Source organism: Trachurus japonicus, chromosome 19 (assembly GCF_045865225.1).
Source record: "Trachurus japonicus isolate A0001 chromosome 19, Traja_1.0".
NCBI lineage: Eukaryota > Metazoa > Chordata > Actinopteri > Carangiformes > Carangidae > Trachurus > Trachurus japonicus.
The window spans coordinates 11,519,626-11,542,697 of NC_140925.1; the positions used below are offsets into that span (position 1 = coordinate 11,519,626).

General features: G+C 44.7%; 1 protein-coding gene across 1 annotated transcript; it reads right to left on the minus strand.

The window, feature by feature from the left end:
* Positions 1-1,444: 1,444 nt before the first annotated feature.
* Positions 1,445-21,555, minus strand: hs3st3b1b (heparan sulfate (glucosamine) 3-O-sulfotransferase 3B1b). The gene is made up of 2 exons (XM_085762109.1): positions 20,655-21,555; positions 1,445-4,701 (listed from the first exon to the last, which is right to left on the minus strand). Exons 1-2 carry the CDS (start codon positions 21,236-21,238, stop codon positions 4,083-4,085), a joined length of 1,203 nt encoding a protein of 400 aa, XP_085618235.1. The 5' UTR covers positions 21,239-21,555; the 3' UTR covers positions 1,445-4,082.
* Between the last annotated feature and the right edge of the window lie 1,517 nt (positions 21,556-23,072).

Genomic DNA, 23,072 nt, shown 5'->3' on the forward strand with positions numbered 1-23,072 from the left:
ACAACAGCAACAGCCAGTGTGACTCAAACCAACAAATCCCAAAACACTATATTAGTCACATTTCAACCAACAAGCATTTAAAATGCCACTGACCTCTAAGGAAACTCATTAACAGCAAACACCAATGCAAATACTGCACACAAGAGTATAAATTAACAGCCAGTAGCCACATTACTGTTGCTAAACTGAGCCAAAACAACAACTCAACACAAGCCACGTTAGCACAAACTGTTAGCACTTACCTCATCATCCACTGGTTTAGCACAGGCCCCTGGCTCCTTGGCAGAAGTGTGAAGCCCTTTGAGAGGAGAGTCCAGGTACTGAGCTGACAGAAAAACAAAGTAAGGAGCACCTGTGGCAAAACAGCGCGACAAAAACACCAGTGTTTCCCCCACAGAGTCGAGGCCCGATGTTAGCCGTAGCAACTAGCATCCAGGTAACACCATGGCAACAAGAGCTGGTTGACGGCCATGTCACCTAAAAGAAAAATACACCAACAAAAAAACCGTAGCCTACTTTCTCGCTTATGAAGGTGTCTAATTAAGAAAGTTTGGGTTTTATAAATATCCCTTTATGGTTATAAATACGTTGAAACTTGAAAAAGTCAACAAGCCATGTGTGTCACACTAAATAGTGTCCTGAATGAACTGGTTTGATAGGAACTATTTCTTTCAGAACAGTTTTTTATGTAGCCTATTCATTCATTTATTTATGTCTGGTCTTTTCTTTCATGTGTGAACTTGTGTGAATAAATTTAGGCCTATGTAAAAGAAAAAGAAAAGAAATAAGACAATGATGAAAAAAGATAGCTGATGCAAAGGAAGAGATGTGGCAGCTGACAGAGGTGTCAAAACTGAGGATCACTAAAAAATGGGCTCTATGCATAGCTCCACTAGGCTACTTCCTGAATTTAAGGCAGGTCTTTTATTTCCTGTCTTACATTATTGGGCAAACTGATTAATCCAGGTGTGTCTGAGTAGTCACAATGGTCAGACACACCTGGATTAATCAGTTTGTCCAATAATGTAAGACAGGAAATAAAAGACCTGCCTTAAATTCAGGAAGTTGTGGAGCTGTGCATAGAGCCCATTTTTGATCATTTTATTTTGAAAATGTAAAGAGATAAACCAGTAGTTGAAAAGATATCAATGACAGAAAAGAAAAGAAAAAACCTCCTGCACAAAATGTGTCCATTTAGGTACATGTGCAAAAAGGAGTAGAAAGAAGTCTACAAAATGTATTTAGCCTAATCAAACTCCCTTATTTATTTATCCTAACTCAATAAAAGTAGCCTACAGTAATGCCTTTTTTTTATAGCTTTCATGACAAGTTTATACCCTGTAATGGCATTCATGAAGAAATGCTTACATTTAAGTGTGTAATTTAATTGGCCATATCAGACCCCACAAGAGAATCAAGCAAATAAAAGTCAGACACAAAAAGGTTTTGGTAAAATATATACTTTTTTATTCATTTCTTCATACAAAGAAATATTATGAATGTTCAGTATTTAATCATCTAGAAACATCTGTTCCATTTTTGCTTTTGCACTGTGTAAAATTAATTCCTTTGATGTACATACCACAAAATACTTGATTTACATGTCTTTTTTATTTTTGTACATACAGATCTGCTAGTCTAAATACATATTATATGTGGGTAAGACAAACATTTCTAAACATTTTAGATCTCAAAACAGGTTGAATAAAACTCAACCATAACCGATGCAGCCACATGGAGTAAACCCATGAGTGCAAGTTTTTTTTTTCCTTTGTTTTTTTTTTCTTTTTTCTTTCAGATATTCCCTCAATGACATGAACTTGACCATATTTCAAATGCAGTACTCCATCAGTTACAGGGAAGATGTCAGACTTTTCTTTTACAATGCAAGAGCTTGCAAAGAAGGTCACCATAAATGCTTTTCTTTTATATAATCAAACATTGCACTAATGAGAGAAGGGGAGATGAAGGCTTAAAATCCTCACGAGGAGAAATGTAGCTCAGGCAGAGTGAAAGTAAAGCACTACAAAATAAAAAATACAGTGTAAGAAGCCTCCATCTCCCCTGCTACCATTGGTTTGAGGCTAAACCAGGCAGCTGGTTTCAACTGGAAAATAAAAGAAAACTGAATTAAGGTCATTATCTGTTTTTAATGACAGAAGCAGGCTAACTGTGTTGGAGAGGAGAGTTAAAGAGGCACAACATTTCCTTAACTTCAAAAAGGAAAGAAGGACAATCAAGTTTAACTTCAACTAAAGCTGAGTGACAATCTGACCTTAAAAACTGATTTGAGGGACTTTTCGATGTGAGGGTAGGTTGTGTACATTCAGTCTGGGCTTCGCTTAAACACATGAAGCCCTCCTCTGGACGCTAATAATAATCCCTTCCCATTATCCCTGCATTTTCATAATGGCCACCACATTGAGCATGCATAGCGTAGCACAGAATAACATGGTCGTCTCCCTGTGCCCCTTTTAAAATAGCACGGCCACCCGCTGCAATGAGACGGGGCGGCACATCAAAGAGTGATAACTACGCATTTTCTCCCTCTTGCATATCAAGAATTCAAGCAGAAAGACAAAAACAAGAAGCAATGGCAGGGGAGGAGGTGGAGGGAGGTGGGGTGGAGTGGAGTGGTGATGGGTGAAACATGATATCAACCCAAAGGTTTTCTTTCTTTTTTGGCAACAAGTTGAGAGTTGAGATCTGTTGTGTAGAGACGCGACGTGAGGATAACAAGGATGAATAAGGCATAAAGTATATAGGCCATGGACGATGGCACATGAGGTTTTCTGATGACACTACAGAGGTTAGACAATGAAACCCTGCCTGAGGCGATTCTTGCTGTGCTGAGAGTGCTTCACAAAAAAAACCTTTTCCTCCTCCTTTGATCTCTATAGTCTGGGATCTAAGACGGGGGCCTGGTGGACTTCTGTTTGAAGGAAGGTGCTATTTCAGTGAGGTGAAGCCAAGTTGTTGTTTGTCTGTCATCTCTTCTATCTTTATGCTCGATTTCTGACAGATATGCCTCCGCTACCTCACGCAAAGATTTCCCATCTCACGGTGGAAAAAGAAAAAAAAGGCACATACCCCCGCCCTGAACCCACGGCTGCTCCTTGCTCTGCTCTCCGCAACAACAAATCAAATGCCGCTCAAGGAAAATTTGATTGAGACTTTGCGTGACCTTTGAACTGAGTGGATGGGGCAAGAGCCTGGCTCTGAGCCAACACTGCTTCTAATGGGGAGTAAGAGAGCGGAGACCCGATCGATCTCCTAGTTACCTTTACCCAATTAGCATAATGTTAACATGGGCCTCTATGTGGTCCGGGATAGGATTTACCATTTGATGGATGGGTCATTCATTAGAGCAGGCAGCAGGAGCACTGAGAATGAAAGGGCAGCTGTATACTTTAAGCATGAGTGACACAATGAGGATCAATTAGGCCTATTGATCTACCTGTTATTGAGTGGAAAGGGACACAAGCTCTGCAGCTTATTGTAGGAAAATTGCATGGTTGGAAAAAAAAAAAGAAAAAGTGGAAGGTCTGTGTTTTAGTGAAACACTGTTTTTAGAAGAATCACACTCAGAACAACAGGGTTTAAAAGACGATGAGGGTAAAAGGTGGTGATGCATGTAGACATGAGGATGCACATGGATAGGTGTTCTCCACTTCTCTGTGAGCACTCTGTACCCGTAATGTGGTGCTTCTGCACGTTCCACCTCAGTTCTTCACTTCACTTATCGCTGATTATCTGCATAATGAAGCACCGATAAATCCACTGAGTTTACAGGACCACGCGGGAGGAGGGAGAGAATTCAAAATTAAAATGAGGAATGTTTAAAATAAAAAATAAAAAAAAAAGCTAACATGTGGGCCAGATGTTATGTACAAATATGGTTAGGCAGCTTAGTGAATTAATTGCTTAGAAATAAAAATAAATTATTATAAAATAGATTTCTGTACATTTTACATATATATAGCAATATCTCCACATCTTGCCATTGAATTACAGAGGAAAAAAAAATAACTTCTCAACAAATTAACGAAAAGAAAAAAAAAATGTCTCTCATAATTTTCACATCAATCCCAACCAAAGTTATGTCCTGTCATCTGGTAGAACTTCATGTTGAAGGGCCGGTAGAAGTCCCGTAGCCTCTGCACCACCTCAGGGTCAATGTTGGGATGGGTCCTCCCTTTGGTTTTGCCCAGGCAGTGGGGCTTGCTGCTGCCCTCGGCCTTCTTGAGGCACGGGAAACCCTTGGTCTGGTTGAAGTAAAAGTGTTTGTCTGTGATGATCCTCTTGAGGCCCAGGAAGTCCTGCACGCGGCCCAGCTCTCCGGCCGGGTCGCTGATCAGCCGCTCGCCGCTCACAAACAGGATCTGGTCCATGGGGAAGTACTGCAGCCAGTTGTCCAGGTGCTTGGCGTAGATGCCGATCTGGATGGCGCTCCACGAGGTGTCGATGAGCCCCGTAGTCCTGTTTTTGAAGGTGAGGCTCTCGAAAGAGGGAATGTCGGGCTTCTTCGACAGAGTCTGCGTGTAGTCTGAGATCGCCCTGGTGACGGGGTCCCTCACCACCACGATCAGCTTGGTGTCCCGGGACATGGCGGAGATCCGGGCCGGAGCCTCTCTGGTCACAAAGTAGCTGGGCGTTTTCTCCATGGTGATCTGGCCCTCCAGGGTCTTAGGCATCAGCTCCCTGAAGGAGAAAAAAAAGAGAGAGGACAGGAAACAAAAGGTTAAGAGAAGGGTAAGGTGGAGCAAGGTCTTACATAATGTAATCAAGCTGATGGAGTGTACTGTGTTCTGTAATCACTGACTGTGTTTAGCCTTATTATAGGGCTCAAAAAGCTATTAGTGCAGGCAGCTCTCCAATATCAACAGACCCACTCACTCATAAGATATCTCACCTCTGACAGAAAACAGAAAGCCTTATTTACTACATAATCAAGCAGGGAAACATTTACAGGAATTTTTTTAACATGACCAACCCTGAATTTAACCATATTAGGGATCAGGACCTGGTTTTCCCACGTCAGCTAAGGCTCCTAAATCCCTCCTATTCTATTTGCAGCTAACCTCCGCTGTTAACCCTGAATAATTTTCATTGTGGACCATTTCGATTCGACCTTACGATGCATTTTTTTGTGACTTAGCTCTCAGCATGTGTGAATTCTGTTATTGGATCCCCGAGAGCTCATCTTTCCACAAATCTCACCGCTGGAGTGGTCAGGGCTTAATCAAAAAATCTGCCTCCCTCTTTATACCGTCACAGCAAAAGAAAAAGAAAAGAAAAGAAAAAAAAAACACTGAGTCTGCCTTGCTGACTCAGGCGGAGTTGTGCCACGGTGCCCCACCCCCCAACACCCAACCGAGCTCCAGCGCTGAAAGATGAGGAGGCTTGTTTCAGAAAGGGAATCTGTTTCTTGACAAGAGCCAGTTTGGTTTTGGGTGAAGGGCTGGCTGATGGACCTTACGCAGATATGTTACAAGCAGACATATAATCAAGAAGAACCTGAGAACAAACCATTTTTTTTAAGCAAAATGTGCTCTGGCTCTGTCAGGGTTAGGTTTCAGAATTGGTGGCCGACCGCAGAATCTAGATTATGGTGGAGGCGATAAGAGCGGTTAGGGACCTGGATCACCTTTCCCTCTATTTGCACCCGTGCACCAGGAAGAAAACTATCCTGTCACTGTGTGATGCGATGTAAGATGGGAAGGGCGCAAGATTATGTTGTGGTGCCTTCAACAGCCAGAACTGTTCAGACGGAAAATCTCAAGTGGAGCTCCGGCGACCAAAAACAGCAACATTATCAGCTTAAAGCAATAAAAAAGGCGGAAAAAACAAAGGAAGGGGAGAGATAACCTGGTCTATCAGGGTGAACGCACTCTCACAGATAAGACAGACTCTTGTACCCTGAACCTCGCCTTTGTTGTTAAGACGAGAACACTGATACACCATTGTGTAGACGGTGCCATTGTAGTGGATCCCATTCAGATACTGTAATCCTACAAAGGGTATTTACAAGCCAAGAAAGGTAGAAGACGTCCACGCTACAATGTCGAACACATTCTGTACACTCTGGAGTCTGTAATGCTCCATTCTTCCCCTGAGCTTCAAGCTATTGCTCAGAAATATGCTCTAAAAGCTGGAATCTAGTTCACGTCCATCTAGCTCATGGCTAATTCATGTAACAGCAGCCCTCCATCAATGCACATATTTGTGTGTGCGAGAGAGAGAGGGATGGTGAGGGGGGGGTGGGGGGAGATGCCCAACATCAGGTAACCAATAAAATGCCTTATGGAAATGGTGTTGGCAGATTTGTGTAATCCTAATGCAGTGCCAGTGATCTAATTATGATAATATCTTCTTGATTGCTGACACATCAGTGGCTTGAATGGAGTAGACGTGGGCAAAGAAAGGCTGTTTCCAAAACCTCATTAATAGCCTTTTTAAAATCAAAACAGATACAGCTTGTGGTTTTATGCAGGAGCATGACAGATCTTTTCCGCCAGCTAACTCATTTCTGGAGATATAAATGCAAACAGCACATTATGTCCACACGCACATATAAAAAAATTCTCTGCCATAATTTAAAACTGTTTATACAGCAGCCCTTGAATGTCTTCAAGGAATATAAACCAAACACACGCTCGACTTAAACTGCTCGCCATTTGTCATTTTACTCGATGCACAATGGCGATACTGCCTGCAAGCTTTTTTGTCATTCCCTATGCTAACATACACAAAGAGTCCGGAGCCAACACAGGAGAGGCAAATGGCTTCCCATCTAATCCGATTTCAACATGACAATGGAGCATGGAGATAGGGAGGGAGGCCTGAGTTACAATGTGCATAGTGATAGATTATGCTGATCCCAAGCTCAGGGAATCCTTCTTTAAAAAAAAAAAAATCATGTGTTGGGGGTCGCAGGAGCATAAAACAAGGGGATGGTTGGACAGCGAGGGAGAAAGAAGGAAAGTGGTGAGGAAACCCCTTTTTTAAAAAAAGCGCCAAATCCACAAGAGGAGGCCCGACCTCTAATAAAAATTGTCCACCTCTGACTTTGCCTCCTCTTTTGGCTAAAGAGGTTTTAAAAAAAAAAAAGGCAGGAAGAGAGAAAAGAGAGGAGAGGAGGGGAGTTTTAGTGGGACAAGTAGCTCTTGGAGAAACAATGCCTATTATGCTCTTTTTTGATTTATGAGGTGCTGCTTGTAAAGATTCCGTCAGCAAACAGGCAATTCTGTGACACGGCGCTCCTCTTTTTTCCTGCTTTTCTTTGAAAGTGAGCCATTGTCCCCGAGCAGAGGGGTGAGCAGGGCAGTGGTCAGGGCAGAAGGGCGGGGATGGGGGTGGTGGGTGGTGGAGGAGGATGGAGGGGGGGGGAGTGGGCTGCTTATCGAGGGGCTGAGTGAACCACTTCTCCTTCCCCTCTCAGCCTCAAGTGAGAGAAGCCTTTTGGAGGGCTCTTGAGGAGAACGTGTGCCAAAAATTGCCCCTGCAAACATCACCCTGTCCCCCCAGAGATACCCAGGACTCCGCTGACTTCTATTGTGAGGAAGTGACACTAAAAACTGTAAATAACTGACCTGACCTGGGTATGAAATATGAAGTCCTTCCTGGCTCGCTCCAACTTTCACATTATGCATGTGTCGACTTTTTTTCTCCACCCCCCCTTCACTGACTCCCTGCACCTTTTGTCCATTGAGAATATTTCCAAGTTGAAAGACATGCCAAAAACAGCGATAAGACACAAAGCAGAAGCCCTTGTCACATGACAGCATCAAACGGGGGCCGGCGGAGTGGCCCTTTGGCCTGTGTTTTAAAGAGCCCTCATCCTGCTGGAGATAAATGGCAGGCAGGAAAAGGGTTATTTCTGTCTGATGCCTCTGCCTCCCCTCCTGTCACGTTTGATTCGATGATAACGGGCTGCCACCGAGCCGTCCCTGTCACAGCATCCCTGACAAAATGACTGGTTCGCTCATAGACAAAAGGGTGAGGAGAAAAAAAAAAGCTATTTGGCAAGCGTCTGTCGATTTTTCTATTTGATACAAAAGGTTTGCAATTGTCTCACATGTCTGCGAGTTGAAAGCATTTGAATCCCAAATTAGGATTTGTTTATTTGAATATAGACAAATCAGAGGGCAGTTCGTATCCACCGTCGAAGTGGGAGGGCGTCACTTCACCCTCATGGGCTTTTAAAGCGACACATGTCTGGTTTCTACGGCTGGAGCGAGTGTTATCTCACCCACGGGAGGTAACGCCACCTGAAACAACAACAGACACTAAGTAGCTCTAAGTAGAGGATGAATTAACCTGTCTGGATAAACCTAAGGGGAGAAAATCAAACAAATCGGCCCTTGTGGGAAAGCCTGCAGACATTTGTTATCAACAACTCAATGCTCCTCGCTGAAATCCTGAGTGTCTCCATTTCTGTCTCCACTCCACCTCCTCACCCTCTTCTCTTTCCCATTGATCCCCTGCCTGCACCCCAAAAAAAAAAGTTCCCCTGACCCCTCCCGGCAATCAGGCCTCAAGGTCCGATGGCAAAGTGACACTTCACAAGTGGAAATGAGGAGAGGGAGCAAATGAGCGAAGAAAGGCTGCCTTTCTTTCCCAAGGGCCTCTTAGCCGTCGCCCTTCACATGAACCGACGTGTTGGACGCGGAAGCATTTTTTTGAGGGGGGGAGGTACAAAGAAGCATCTTTATTCCATGCCGAGTGATAAGGATCTCGAGCGCCACTTGTTCGTTCGGAGCTGTTGAACGTGTCCTGGATTTTGTTCCTTCAAACGTTTGAGTGTGATGTGCAAATTCAAACAAAATGCACGCATTATATACTATACTACAGTGTTTTTCAACCTTGGGGTCGGGACCCCACATGGGGTCACCTGGAATTCAAATGGGGTCGCCTGAAATGTCTAGTAATTGATTTTTTTTTTTTTTACTAATATTATTCTTTTTTAAATTGTGATTAAAAACACCCCACACAATCCTAAACAACTGTATTCTATACTTTCACTTTCTCAAATATAAATTGAGTTTAAATAAAATGTAGCATATAAAAATATCTGAGCTGGTGCATCTTGATTGATGGCCGCGATCACGTGACTGCACATGGTCATGGGCTTGCCAGAAATTTGTGATGTCAAAAGGGGGTCACAAGCCAAAAAAGGTTGGGAACCACTGCTATACTAGGTATATACAATAACGCGTGAGATGTGATACTATTATTTTGACAGGGATGGCATACAACGCACGCAAGATCTGGGCGAGTCACCGCATAAATCCATGGATGAGTCACTGTTAAATAAAGCAGTGTTTGAAAGTCCTCAGCTCACAGTGGGACAAGACCACATGCTTTGAAATCCAACATATTTATGTCACAGACATGCAAGACAATCACAAACACACACACAAACACACACACGGTAAGGCTACTACTAAAGGGAGGAGGGGAATGCCGCTTCTTCTGGCTCTCTGAATGTTTTCAAAGTAGCATTTAAGCACATACAGAAGCCAGACATTTTGAAATATACTCCACTGTGCCTGGAGGCTGACATTATATTTAACCACAGAGCATGGCTTTGGCTGTAAATTAAAAAGAATAAAGAAGATGGTTTATGGCGCTAGTCCGGGGCCCGGGCCACTCTCGACGTGCAGAGAGCAAAAGTGGAGAGGCGCTCCGGCTGCAGCTACACAGAAGCTTCATCTGGTCTCTCTTTTTCAAGCACTTGGATCAGAGTCCAGGTGTTAGTATGTGGCCACTTAGAGCTTTTTGACAGTTCATTTCCTGGCTGAGAAGAGCCAGAGATCCCTCCTTACAAGTGAGATCTTCCAGGAGCGCACGCTGAAAGGTTTCCGCGCGCATCTGCATCGTATATCTCTCCGCTTTTTGCGCATTGCATTCCACATCTGCACGAGTGGGTCTATATCTTTCACACCCCGTGCTTGAAACCTAATTCCAAGAAACTTTGACCGCATGATGAGCCCTAAGTGATGCCGCAGCCTCATCAGCCCCGATCAGAGTCAACTGTCAGTGCACCTCCCATGCCTGAGGTTTCAAATTAACAGGCTTCACTGAATAATGGTGTCACTGGAAACTCAGGAAGGTGGCTGAGTGGAAGCCCCTCAGAATCATCTGTCTGCTAAAAGGATTAATAATGCAGGGTGTCCTAGTATCACACACTCAGAACCTGGATGGAGAGGCCCCGGATGGGACGGTGCGTATCATACAGATAGAGAGAGGAGAGCCGAATCCTCCCTGTCGTTGTCAGTATGAACACATCTACTACATCTCTGTTTCACATGTGCCGTGACATGGCATGCTGCCTAACTTCTTGGCCGGTCCCTATTAAGGATTCTTTTCTTTCCTTTTTGTTAAAGATCCTGCAGCCTGTGTATTGTTTGCCACAGTTCCCAGGTCAGTGTCACCATCTAAATTAGTGTTTTTGACAGCACCGTATGACTGAGCGTCCTTGTGAATAATGCAGAGCCAGGACAGAGAGACAGAATTTGGCTCCGATCAGATGAGCGGCTGCTGATCAGTGCAGCCATATCTCTGATACCTGTATTGGATTTCTGGTGCATATCTGATGATCTTCACCCGCACCGATACTATGTACAGCTGGGGATTAGAAGGGACCCAATCGCTGTAGATCCTCTTTCTCTAAAGAGATGAACAAACGCAAATGTAAAAGCTTGATTTTTTTAGGATGAGATACATACGGCGGCCTTGACTGAAGGTTCCCATGTCTGGGTGTTGAGATATGAATAGAATCATGGGTTTGTGTGCTGATAGACCGAATAGGAAAGAAGAAGTGCGGAACAAACTTTTCTCTAATCAACTGGTCACAGCAGATGCTGACACAGGATTGTGAGCAGCCCCTGCTTGATGTAAAGGGTCAAAAATAAAAGCACACATTATAACATAAGATCGTTATCAAGAGGAAGGAAGGAAGTCTAAGGAAAATGGACAAAGGGTCAGAGTATAAACCATTTTAAGCCTCTCCAGAGCTCCATGTACTGGGTGGAACGGCCGAACTGGTGGAAGCCTCTGCGTCTTCCCTCCGTGACACTTTGACACCCGAACTCCGGTCCGCTTGACAAATGCGGCAATCCCAGACCCTTAACTCCATCAAGACGTTTGCACTATGTCAGAGCAGCCTGGGAATGTACTGACCCTCCCCGTAAACAAAACAGTTAACCCCCCCCCCCCCCCCCCCTCCACCACACCACCACCCCGACCGACGCAACACGTCCATTCATCATCTTTCCCTGGAATCAGGGAGTCATGCTTTACCCAGAGAGAGAGAAGAGGAGGCATCTATCACAGCCTGTAGTGTGTGTGTGTGTAGGAGAATGAGTGAGTGAAAGAGGGAGGAAGAGACAGACAGACAGACAGACAAACAGAGAGAGAGTAGGGGGGAGAAAGAGGAGTCGGGCCTTGTGGTCAAAAGAGCCTCCAGATTGGTTTCGGGCTCATGCCCAGTCTGGGTTTTGGAAGCAACATCAGACACTAGTAAAGTAGAATAAATAAATAGAGAAATAACCACCACATATAATGTCATGGACTACATGTCAGACACCCCAGCAACATATTACTCCTGGCCACAGCCCCCCACCACCACCACCACCACCACCACCTCCCCTCTCTTCTCTGTTAGGTCCTGAAAATGCTCAACCGAGGCCGAGACATTCAACTGCTTCTATGATTGCGGTCGCCTGGTGATGGGCAGCATCGCAGAGGCGTGACGGGCAAAAAAGTAAACCATTCAATTCAATAAGTAACTGTCTCCTCTGTCCTGCTGGGACAATCTGGTTTTCAGTGTATCTGTTGCTTGTTTGGCACCTTTTTGGAAAAACAGCAACAGGAATGCGGCGGAGACAAGAGGCCCAGGAAGGAACCCATATCGGCCTGTGGCCATCGACGACTGCCTGGAATTATACCGAGTGTTAATAACTCCCGCAGTGAAGCGAGGGAGCCCACCATGTGGTATAAATAAAACAGAGGGCGAGTTGGTGAAAGGGATGGTGGAGGGTAGAAAGTGAGGGAACGCCTCCTCCCTTCCTCTCATGAATGTGCAACAGCATGCCTGGAGAAGTGTTTCTTTTTTGTTTTTTTTCCTCCTTTCTTTTCTTTTCACTTCTCTTCAGGCTTTCAAAGATGCCCCCCCCCCCACCTCCCCCCCACCTCCCCACACCCGACTTCATTTTTGTGGCTTTTGAAGAGGTGAAAGATCCCATCGTTTTCGGTAACACTTAACACAACAATCTCACCGCTTTGTTTGACACGCGATACAACATGAGTCAACCGGACACCGCCATGCACACAGCCATCGGAGGAGGCTATACTCACTCCCAAACAAACCAACACACACACACACACACATTGAAAATCCACCACTTGGCGATATTACCCCAGAATTTGTTTAGCGCTAGTAATCCTCACTAATCAGTGTGTTTGCTCTGGGCGTTTGCAGAAGGTGTTAGCCCGGAGCTGGAGCCACACATTCCAGCTCTCCATCAGTATCGGGGTGTGAGTGGCTGCAGCTCGGACCAAATAAACCCATGAACTGTGAAAAGGATAGAGGGGGGGAAGAAAACACACACAACAAACAACAATGAGGGGGCTACAGGTGACGGCTTGACTTGTGTGTGTGTGTGTGTGTTAGTGTGTGTGTGAGCATTTCATGGTGTTGTTGTGTGGGTGTGCAGGCAGAATCAGCAATTCTGACTGATTTCCTGACACTTGACATGCACCAAGAGGCGCATGACTCCTTGATCTAGCTACAGCAAAGATGAATAAAAGATGAAACAGACTCGAGAAGAACATACATGCCACCACCCCCCACTCCCTAGACGCACGCAGACAGTCACGCACACCCCCCCACACACACACATACACACACACACTTACATAGAAAGAGATAGAGAGAGGCAGGGGGAGCAAGCGAGCTACTTTGCATCCTGTTTGAATCGGCTGTCATCCGTAACTGCCTGCACACCTTTTTGAAGACAGGTGAACTACAAAGTGTGTGTGTGAGAGGAGAAAGAGGGGATTTCCTCTCTCTCTCTCTCTCTGTCTACTGTGTGTCACTCACTTGAGCAGAAAAACCATCTTCCTGTGTGTTTGGGTCTATCATTCTCACCACCGCCATTACTCACACTGCAGCTGCTGCTGTTGTTGTTGCTGCAGGTTAATGGTTTACAAATTCCTGCAGACAGGCCTGCCTCAGCCAGCTAACGTATGATTAGCTAAACTGAATAACGATGACACCCAGTCGCGACAATTAACCTGCTGCATTCAGAGATGGGGAAGAGCGGCGGCAGCAGCAGCAGCAGCAGCAGCAGCAGCAGCAGCGATCCTCGGGGCGGCGTTTGGGTTTTCTTTGGATTGCAGCCTGGATGTTGTCTCCTACAATCTCTCCGAGCACCCCGAAGACAAGATAATTGCTGTTAAGAACAACAGGCGCAGTTTTTTAACCGTTTCTGCTGCGAAGCTCTGCCAGCAGTCGACACCGGAGCTCTGAGTTTGGTCTCGAGGCCCCGTTTTTTTTTTTTTTTTTTTTGCGGCGGGCGATGACAAATGTTTTCACCCCATCTCGCTGTATCTCTATCAGTGAGAAGTGAAAGGAGATCTGCTGCGACTCGGTGCCAGGAAGACAGAGCTATTTTGTGAAGGAAGTCGGCAGAAAATGGAGAACAGGCCACCCCCCGAAAAAAAAAAAAAAATTATATATATATATATATATATATATATATATATATATATATGCATCTGAAAAAAAAGATATTTGAGAAAAGCCAGAGTATGCTACATGTCAGCCCTCAGCCAGAGGACTTCAGAGGATGTTTGTTTTCATAAATCTTTTCAACAGTTTTTTTTTTCTATTTCACAAGATATCCACTTTTTTTCCTTCTTGGTTCACATCCAGAGCTCACGACTGCACCAAAACTCCACAAATCCTCCATATTTCTTATTTCAAGTAGAAAATCTTTATTTATTTTGAATAAAATTTTGACCGGGATCTAATTATACGCGCAGTTAAAAACCATATATGTATAAATGTGCGTGCCACATCGTTTTTTCCATATTCCACAGTAAGAAAATAGACAAAACAGTGAAAACCTCACATCTCCCTGGACCCAGAGCCCAACTTTTTCTACACCACGGCTCAGTGAAGTTTGTTACCAGGCTGTTTGATATTGTGCTGCTGTAGCAGTTTGATTGTAGTTCCTCAGCCTCCACACTGTGCTGCAGTCTCCAGAAGAGCCTGCAGACTCCAATCAGTTAAACAAGAGAGTGAAAGAAAAAAAAAACTACAACTGGGTGGAAAATAATTGGAGTTGAATTGAGTTTGGCCAGGTTGTCTGGGAGTTGAAGTGTTCTTACAGCTTCTTATGAGAGAGCAGCATCTAAATGGAGAGAGTGACTAGTGTCGAGCAGCCGCGGTGCAGGGAGACAACTCGGGGCTTCTAATGAGCTCTGCTCTTTTACTGCCAGGCTAATGGAAACCTCAGGAGACCTCAGTGTGTGTGTGCATGTGTGTGTGCTCAAGTGTGTGTCCTCCTCTCTCCCAGAGGCACTCTCACTCTCCAGCACCCTAATGGCTGCCCCTGGGACTTAATACCTGGGAAAAGCTTTACAGGTTCACCATCATCACTTCACTTTCTCCTCTTCACTCCCACCGTCTCCTCCTCCTCCTCTGCAGCCTCTCCTTTCCTTCTCTTTTTTCGAGAGCCGGTTTCCCCTGCGACGATTAGCAAAACTATAATTTGAGTGTTTTGTTTTCCCCCGCCGCCTCCAGGGGAACCTCTTTAATGTGTTGTGGAGTGTTTATTTAGCAGCGATGAATGAATGACCGTTAACTCTGGAGGCGAGGAGGATGTCTGGTTTTGTTCTGACGCGCGTTACAACATCCAAATTATCACCTTGTTAAAAAAAAGAGAAAAAAAGGATCTCATTCACACGTTGCACAGAGGGATTGTTTGTACACAACTCGCTCCATCAGACTCCTCCATAAGAATTTCATTGTAGACGACGTGGAGCTGTGACAGCTTCGTCTTTAGAGGGAGAGGGGGTGGGGGGGTAAAAAGACTAACTTTCTGAAATGAATGCGCGTGACCGTGTGTTTCTGTTTGTGTGAATCTTTGACAGCGAGTTCCTGTCGAGCTCTGTTGGCTTTTTATCCCCGGGCTCCAGCGGGAGGTTCCTGTCTGTGGCAGCCATATTGTCTTCGTCTTCTTTTGGGTGAGTGTTCAACTGGACACCGTCAGGAGGAGTAAGAGAGGGGGGAGAGTGGGGGGTTGGGGAGTAGGGGAGGAGGTGAAGGCAGGCCGCCACAGTGCAGCACAGTGCTACGCAGCCACTCCCCTATTCACAGGTCTCCTCTTTCACAATTAACCGGTGGTAATTTGGGGATGAAAGCCGCCTTTTCACTGTTCCTCCACCCCCCGGATCCTCTCTATTCTCAGATGGGCCATGCCAGCTTAGGCAGCAGGGAGAGGGAGACACAGAGAGAGACACAGAGAGAGAGGGCCTCCTCCGTCCTCTCTACGCTGACCAAAGGCTTCTCTCGTGGTCAGCGAGGCCTGCAGCGAGCCCCGCCCAGGACTGGACGAACCAAGCGTGACATGTGACACTATTCTTACACACCAGCGAGTGCACAGCTGGAGAATGGAGAGAGGAGAGGTTCATAGGGGAAAGGGATTTTGAGGATGATGTTTTTTTTTTTTTTTTGAGGGGGGGGGGAGGGGAAAGTTTAGCCAACACAGAGGCACAGTTTCAAACTGCTTGTGTTTTTATGTTGGCCGCTACAGCTGAGGATTTGAGCGGGAGGATGTGAACCTGCTGTCAGCTGTACGGTTGGCTGGCCGTGGCTGCTCGGTCTCCGAGGAGCCGCCGAGTTCCAGGAATCAGGAAACAATCGGAGCGCCAAACTATCTAATCATCTGAACTCAACATCATCGCCCTCCTCCTCCTCTCCAGGACTAAGAGTCGCTTCAACTTTCAGCCTGTCAATGCAGATTTAAACAACAACACACACAAAAAATCATTAACATAAATCAGGCTTTTAAAAACTCTCCTGTCACACTATTGTGTCCAGCTCTAAAACCCCAGTGGGGCTTGTAGCTTCCAGCAGCTTTGTGTAGCCCTGCAGATGGTCAACACACAGACCCTGTCAGCAAGCAGACGTGGGCCTGACCCCAGCCAGAGGCCCTTAACCCATCTCTCCACATTATGTCCAATAAGGCCTGACCGATCAATACCAACTGTCCCCGAGGAGCCGGACCATGGCGACATTTGTGTTGTGCTGTCTGAGTGTGTCATTCTTCTGTGACGGGGGGAGATGAAAATTATTTGTGACTTCGCAGCTGAGCCTGTCACAAGCGTATACAGTGGAGGACGCCAGTAACACCGGCGGACGCCTCATTCGGTCCGATGCCTTTTCAAATGGCGCCCCGGTATAGAACCAGGTGGCCTGAGAGGAGAGGAGAGGAAGGAAGGAAGGAAGGGAGGAAGGGAGGAAGGAGGGCGAGGTCGGTGGCGGCAGCAGCAGCAGAGAGAGGACGGGTCACCTACGTGGAAATAGGAGCAACCCCCGTGGTGATAAGATAAAAGGACGTGCACCCATCCAGAACTGCCCCTGACAAGGCCAGGAGCTGGGGCTCGAGAGCAGCCACTGAGGGGAGGGTGTGTGTGTGTGTCTAAGTGTGTGTGTGTGTGTGTTTTGGAAGCAGGGGGGGCTGGGCTAACCTTTATAAAAGCTTTCAAACAGCACAGACTTCCATAAGCCTCAAATCTGACTGAATATGAATTATTATCATCATTATTAACTATTATTGTAGGAGCTCCACTTGTCCTTTAGTTGTGTGTTGCTATAAGCAGCTTTGTGGGTCTGTTCACCCCCCCCCCAAACAGACAACCAACCAACATTTAACCTTTAGAAAACCCACCAACAGCTCCGTAACACAACATAACATTCGTACCATCGTCACCACGCCCCCCCCCCGAGCTTCTCCTTGGATCCTTAAGGCCGCTCCAAGGAGGGAGGAGCCAGCAGCAGCAGCAGCGTCGACAGAGCCCGGGCCCCGACAGGCGAGCTAAGACCAGAGCCCGCGACACGACAGCAAAACCACAGTACAGTAATTATATATCAAAGCCCCTTCATAGCCAATAGGGCTAAATGGAATATGAAGAGAGCGGCGTGCACCACAGACTGACAGGACGAGATGAGGGCCGCAGTCAACAAGAGTTAGGAGTAAATAAAAACGTTCAAGAAGAACTGGAGCAGTGTGGGGGGAGAGGGGGGAAGGTCTGGAAGTAGCTGCAGCAACGTGAGCGCTGCAAACACTGTAAATAAAATGTAAACTCTGTAGATGTATGGTTAAATATAGACTAAGACTGACCAGCTTATATAAAGCCAAAGGTATTGTGTTTTTTTTTTTAAGTTGTCAAGTTCAGACACAATTTATTTTGTTGTTTTCTTTGGGGGTTTTTACAACTTCATATTTGGTGGTTTGTTCCTTTTTATACATTGTCTTTTCTGCAATTTATTTCCTCTTTCCCCCCATAAAACATTTTGTATTGTATGTTTGCTACATTACTTTTATTGCCACAAGTTGCATGGTCGTAACTTTAAAATATATATTACAGATGTATATATATATATATATACACTATGCACCACAGGCCTGAGGTTGTTGCTCCACATGACCCTGAGCTCCATTAAAAACAGTGCATTGGTTCCTTACTTTTGTATTTGCCATTAATGTATGTGCTGAAGATAAGCACCTTTTTTTTCTACTTATCAGAGTCAGATAACGGCAGCAAACAGGTGCAAATAGAAATTGAGAAATAATGAACTGAATGTTCCTGTTTGTGACTCTCTCTTTCTATACGAGTGTGTTATGTATGTATATGTGTGTGTGTGTGTGTGTGTGTGTGTGTGTTCCTTGGGGCCAGTTCATGCATGACCTCACAGTGGAAATGTGTACCTCCTGATACAAGGACCCCTCGGTCAAAAGCATGAATCATGTGTTTGTCTTTGGCACAAATGAAAACTGTCAAAGTACATCAGAAATCCACAATAAGACTTGTTATCAGCACTTCCATTCATTTTGAAACCTCTCTCTCTCTCCCTCTACCTCTCTCTCTCCCTCCCTCTCTCTCTCTTTGGGTCTTTTCTCTATGGCTCCATGTACTTGGTGGAATTCCAGCTCTAACTGTGAGTCCACTGGGAGAGGCGAAGATGGTGCAAGCCTGCTACAATACTGGATGGCAGGGAGATTGTGCAAACGAACAAACAAGAGAGAGGTGAGTTGCTCAACCTCGCACACATAACTGTCCATTACCGCCTCCGTAAAAAAAAAAAAAAAAAAAAAAACGACCCTCGCTGGCAATCCCATCTTATTCCCACGGAATAAATTTCAATGCCATGCGATTTCTGCCTATCTGGTGCATTCCAGCGTTGCCTCCCCACAACTTTATCTGCTCCTGATGGGAGGAGAGGAAGAAAAAAAAAAACTCTGGAGGATCCGCAGTGAATGAAGTATGATTTCCTTTCACTGTCCATCCTCACTTGAGAAAAAGAAGCACTAAAAACTGTTTTTTTCTCTCTCTCTCTCTGTCTCTGTCCTCCACTGCAGGGACGTCTGCTTACACCAGCTGTTTCTCTCACACATACATTTCTTACAGCAGCAGCAACTCCTCCAGAAAAGTTACTCAAAAAGTTTAGATAATAGAGTTTTGCACAGATATCTCACTGAAGCTTCATGTGATAAAAAAAAATCTTTCCAAAATTTTGTCTTATGTCTTTTTCTTGACACCACTAAGACAGAAAATGTGACTAAAGTGGATTTTAAGCCTCAGACGGTGACACTGTAAACGCCTCAATTCTATCTCCACAGAAAAACCTTGAGTCATGGCTTCTTTACATGGCTGAAAAACGTATTACATTTCATGGCCTCAGAACTCGCAGACAGCAACTTTTCCACAATTTCAACCCCCACGTCCAGTCCTGAGGAGCTGGAAACACTGGTGTTGGAAGTCGGGTTGAATAACAGCTCTGGTACAAACTCAAAGCTGAAGGCCTGTAGTGAATCTCAGCGGCATGAAACTCAGAAACACAAAATCAAATAAGTTTGTTTTGATTTTTCCACTCTGCCAACAGTCCTTTTTTGTTTTTTGTTTTTTTTCATTTTGCAAAACCCTTTAAAAAAATAAATTGTGACTTTATTAGCCGTAATCTCTCTGGTTATTTGTGGATAACCAAAAAAAAAGAGAGGAGGAATAAAAAAAAAAAAAGTTTAAACAAGTTATTATCAGGAAAAAAAATCAGCTGGGAGATTTTCAAAATAAAAAAACTTGGCCAAGTTTTCGATGTATTAGCTAACAGACTGTGGGCGCAGTGATCTGCAGTCATTAGGTCCTGCTGCTCGTTAAATTAGGACTTTGTGTTGTAAATGACAAGGATAATGTTAGTTTGTGCAGCTCTGAAGATGTTAAACGGTTTTGTTGCGGGTTTTGTCTTGCAGATCTCTTCCACCCCCCCTTTTCTCTGCAGCACAGGCGATTATAGGCCTCAACAGCACATTGACATAAGAATGGTCCCAACGCCTTCAAAGCTCTCAGCTCTGGAAAACACTAATAGGTTCTAGATAAAGAATCACCAGGCCTTTAATATTCTGTAATATTTATCCTTAAAGACTTTTCTGGGATCAGTCGGATTTGTGAAAATGCGTTGTCGTTGAGTATGAAAGTGTCTCCAGGGTCACGGGTGGGTAAGGGGTGGGGGGTTCAGACTAAGTAGGTTAATAAGAGCAGCAATCTAAAGCAAAGAACCTGCTCATCATAAATGAAATGTAATGTATCACAAACATTAATAGTGGTAATAAAAAACAGAAAACAGCTGAATTGTAAGTTATGTTGAGTGAAAACCCAGAGGACACATCAGCAGCGCGGAGCTGCAGTGTTGCTCTGTGTCCAATAGAGATCACTGCGCATCGCAGAAACGCAGCCAGCGCGAGTGTGAGCTGAGCTCCAAACAGCCTCAGTGGGACACGAGTCAACTGTGCGTTTTTTTTTTTTCGTTTTCTTAATTACACACAAGATAAAATCAGCCTGAAATCAAACCTTAAAAAAAAAAAGAAAAATTATATATCACTTTTAATTAAGAAGACATGATGAGTCTTGGCCAACAGCCTGAGGCGCAAATGGACCAAAACCAGAAGGTCACAACCAAAGTCTTCTCGCTGGATTTGGATCCGTTTGCAATAAACTCCAAACTTAATGAATACAAAAAATATAAAATGATAAAATAAATGTTATTTATTTATTTATTTTACTTTTAAAAAATTGAGTGTTCATGTGAACCAGTCAGGACTGAATCCGCTTGCACGGTTCTGTCTAACCTGCAGAATCCTCTAGTTACGACTAAACTGAAAAAGAAATATAAAAATACATATTTTAACTGTTTACTGATCGATTTCATATGAGTGTTCAGGTCACACAGCGCTGCCTGCCCCTGTTGGTTTTTATCCATCTATTTAATGAGCCACTAAAATAAAAGGAAAACTGCCCCGGGTCACATTTAGTTCTGTGGACAAACATCATCCAGTCGCAGCTGAGTGAAGTGAACTGGTTCTTACCTGTACCGCTCCAGTCCGTTCTCGTAGTTGCGGTCGAAGAAGTGCGGCTCCGCTCCCACGGCCCTGATGTCTGGATGAACCCGCAGGAACTCCAGCAGAGCCCGGGTCCCACCTTTCTTCACCCCGATGATGATCGCCTGCGGCAGCTTCTTGCTCCCGGAGCCGTTGGAGAAGCTGGACATGGCGCTGGGCTCCGCGGCTCTCTGCTGCTCTGCCCGCATCCCGTCCCACTCGTCCGCGACTCGCTCCGTGTCCGGCTCGTTATCGAGCAGGTCTCTGGACGCGGCGGTCCTGATGGACGGCTCCTCGTAGTCGCTCTCTATATCCTCCCACGGCTGCGGCTTGGCCAGCAGCCGGGACACCAGCTCCGTCCTGCTGCTCTCTGTCCTCCTGCCCACCGCCGAGCCGGTCTCCTTGCCCCGGTAACTGTCCACCACCAAACTTGGCATAGTGGAGCAGTAGCCCACGCAGGAGTAGAGCATGTAGACCCAGACTAAAAACATGATGCTGAGCAGGATTAGTTTCTTCTTCACGGGGCTGGACCAGAGGGCATGCAGGCTGTGACACACCGGGCTATATTCCATAAGCCTCTCGGGTGAGAATCATCTCCCAGCGGCACATATTGCCTGAGTCACTCCCGGTGGCACCTCGGCAATCCTCGCAAATTTACGCACATGCTCGAATAGAAGTCCAAATAAATAAAACTTACAAATAAAATAAAAAAAAAACTAAACTAAACTAAAACAAGAACAAAATGTCTATTCTAAATACAATCGAAGAAAATGATAAATCCAGGAATGAGAAGTCATGGAGGAATTTTGAATCATAGTTGTGTGGAGAAGCGTTGGGCTGCGACAGACGCACCGCGCTGCTGCTCCGGGCTCATCTCAGGTTCGTTACCGCGGCCGCCGGAGCTCCGGTCCTTATAGAGCGGAGAGCGGCGGAGTGACGGCGGCGGCGGCCAATGGGAAGCGGCGGAGGGTAAATATGCAGCCGATGGTGGATAGGAGCGGGCCAATCAGAGGGAGGAGTGGGCGGATCCCCCCACCTCTCCCCCTCTTCCCACTACCAGCAGCCGTGGGAGAGTTAAGTGTGCGCGCGGGGCTCTGCTGAGAGTTTGGAAAAGTTTCTTCTTATTGGGCAGAAACTCCAATTAAGTCAAGTTTCTCATGTCACACGCGCCTCGTGCACGTGGTTGAAGTTCAGTTCAGGTTTTCCTGCAGGTTTATTCTCACGTTTTGACACATTTCAGCTCTTTTAGTTATTAAATAAACAAAAATAAACTTCTAAATACGTCTTAAACAGACACACTGAAGATGAGCAAAAAAAGGATTAGCCTAAATAAATTCCCATCGGCCTTAGCGGCACAACCAACATACGTCTGGTGTGATTTAAAACAAACTTTGTGAAATTAAAGGTTTGATTTTTTTTTTTTTTTTTTACTAAGCTACTGACCGTGCACGTGAGGCGGGTAGAGGAGAGGTCAAAGGCTTCAGTTCAATTCATGATAAAGTTAAACAGGGGAAAACAAAGTTAATCATAACTGTGCTCCTGATTTAATTACGTCATTAATTATAATATTTGAGCACGTGCTAACTATTAAAACTTGGCTATTAAAATTATGCCTGGGGAAATAATAACAAATTATTACTAATAATTACAACAATAATAGACATAGGCTTAAATGTATGACAATAATAACAGAATATTAGTAACCATTATAGTAATGTTTTTTATTTATATAAACTTTATTTTAATTAATTAACGTGTATTAATTGAATCTGTCTTTACAAACTGCAGTAACTTTATTTACTTTTACATGAATCTAAACGCAACTTAGAGCATAAAATAAATCAAAGTGTGAACCGGTGTAAAGTTGAAAACTCTGTTTCAACAGTTTAAATCAACTTCCTTGTGCTCCAACATCGTGAAACAACATATTTACATATTTATACAGATTCAATTAGCTAAATAATATAAATAATCGACTTACTGGAAGTGGACTCGTTCTCTCTTGTGGCTTCGTTGTTTTTACGGTGAGGTACGTGAACGCACCAGAACGCTCTTAATTAATTAATTAATTACTCAATTCATTCTTCTTCCTATATACATATGAGGGGGGAAAAAAGGTTGAGGGTATTTTATTTTGTAAAAATATCTCAGACGACACAGAATGAAAAACTCCAGTCTGCACGCGCACTCAAATATATTCAAACCCTCTTTAACGTTTTGGCCACAACTCAGATTATCTTCACTGTCGTTAAATTAAGTTCCATAGAAGCCAAAAACAACTCCGTTTGAGTAAAGAAGAAAGAAAGAAAGAAAGAAAGAAAGAAAGAAGAGATGACTCAGAACAGATCTGTAAGTGAGACCTCGGGATGTTTTTAGGTTTTTAAATGAACCAACAGATGAGATCAA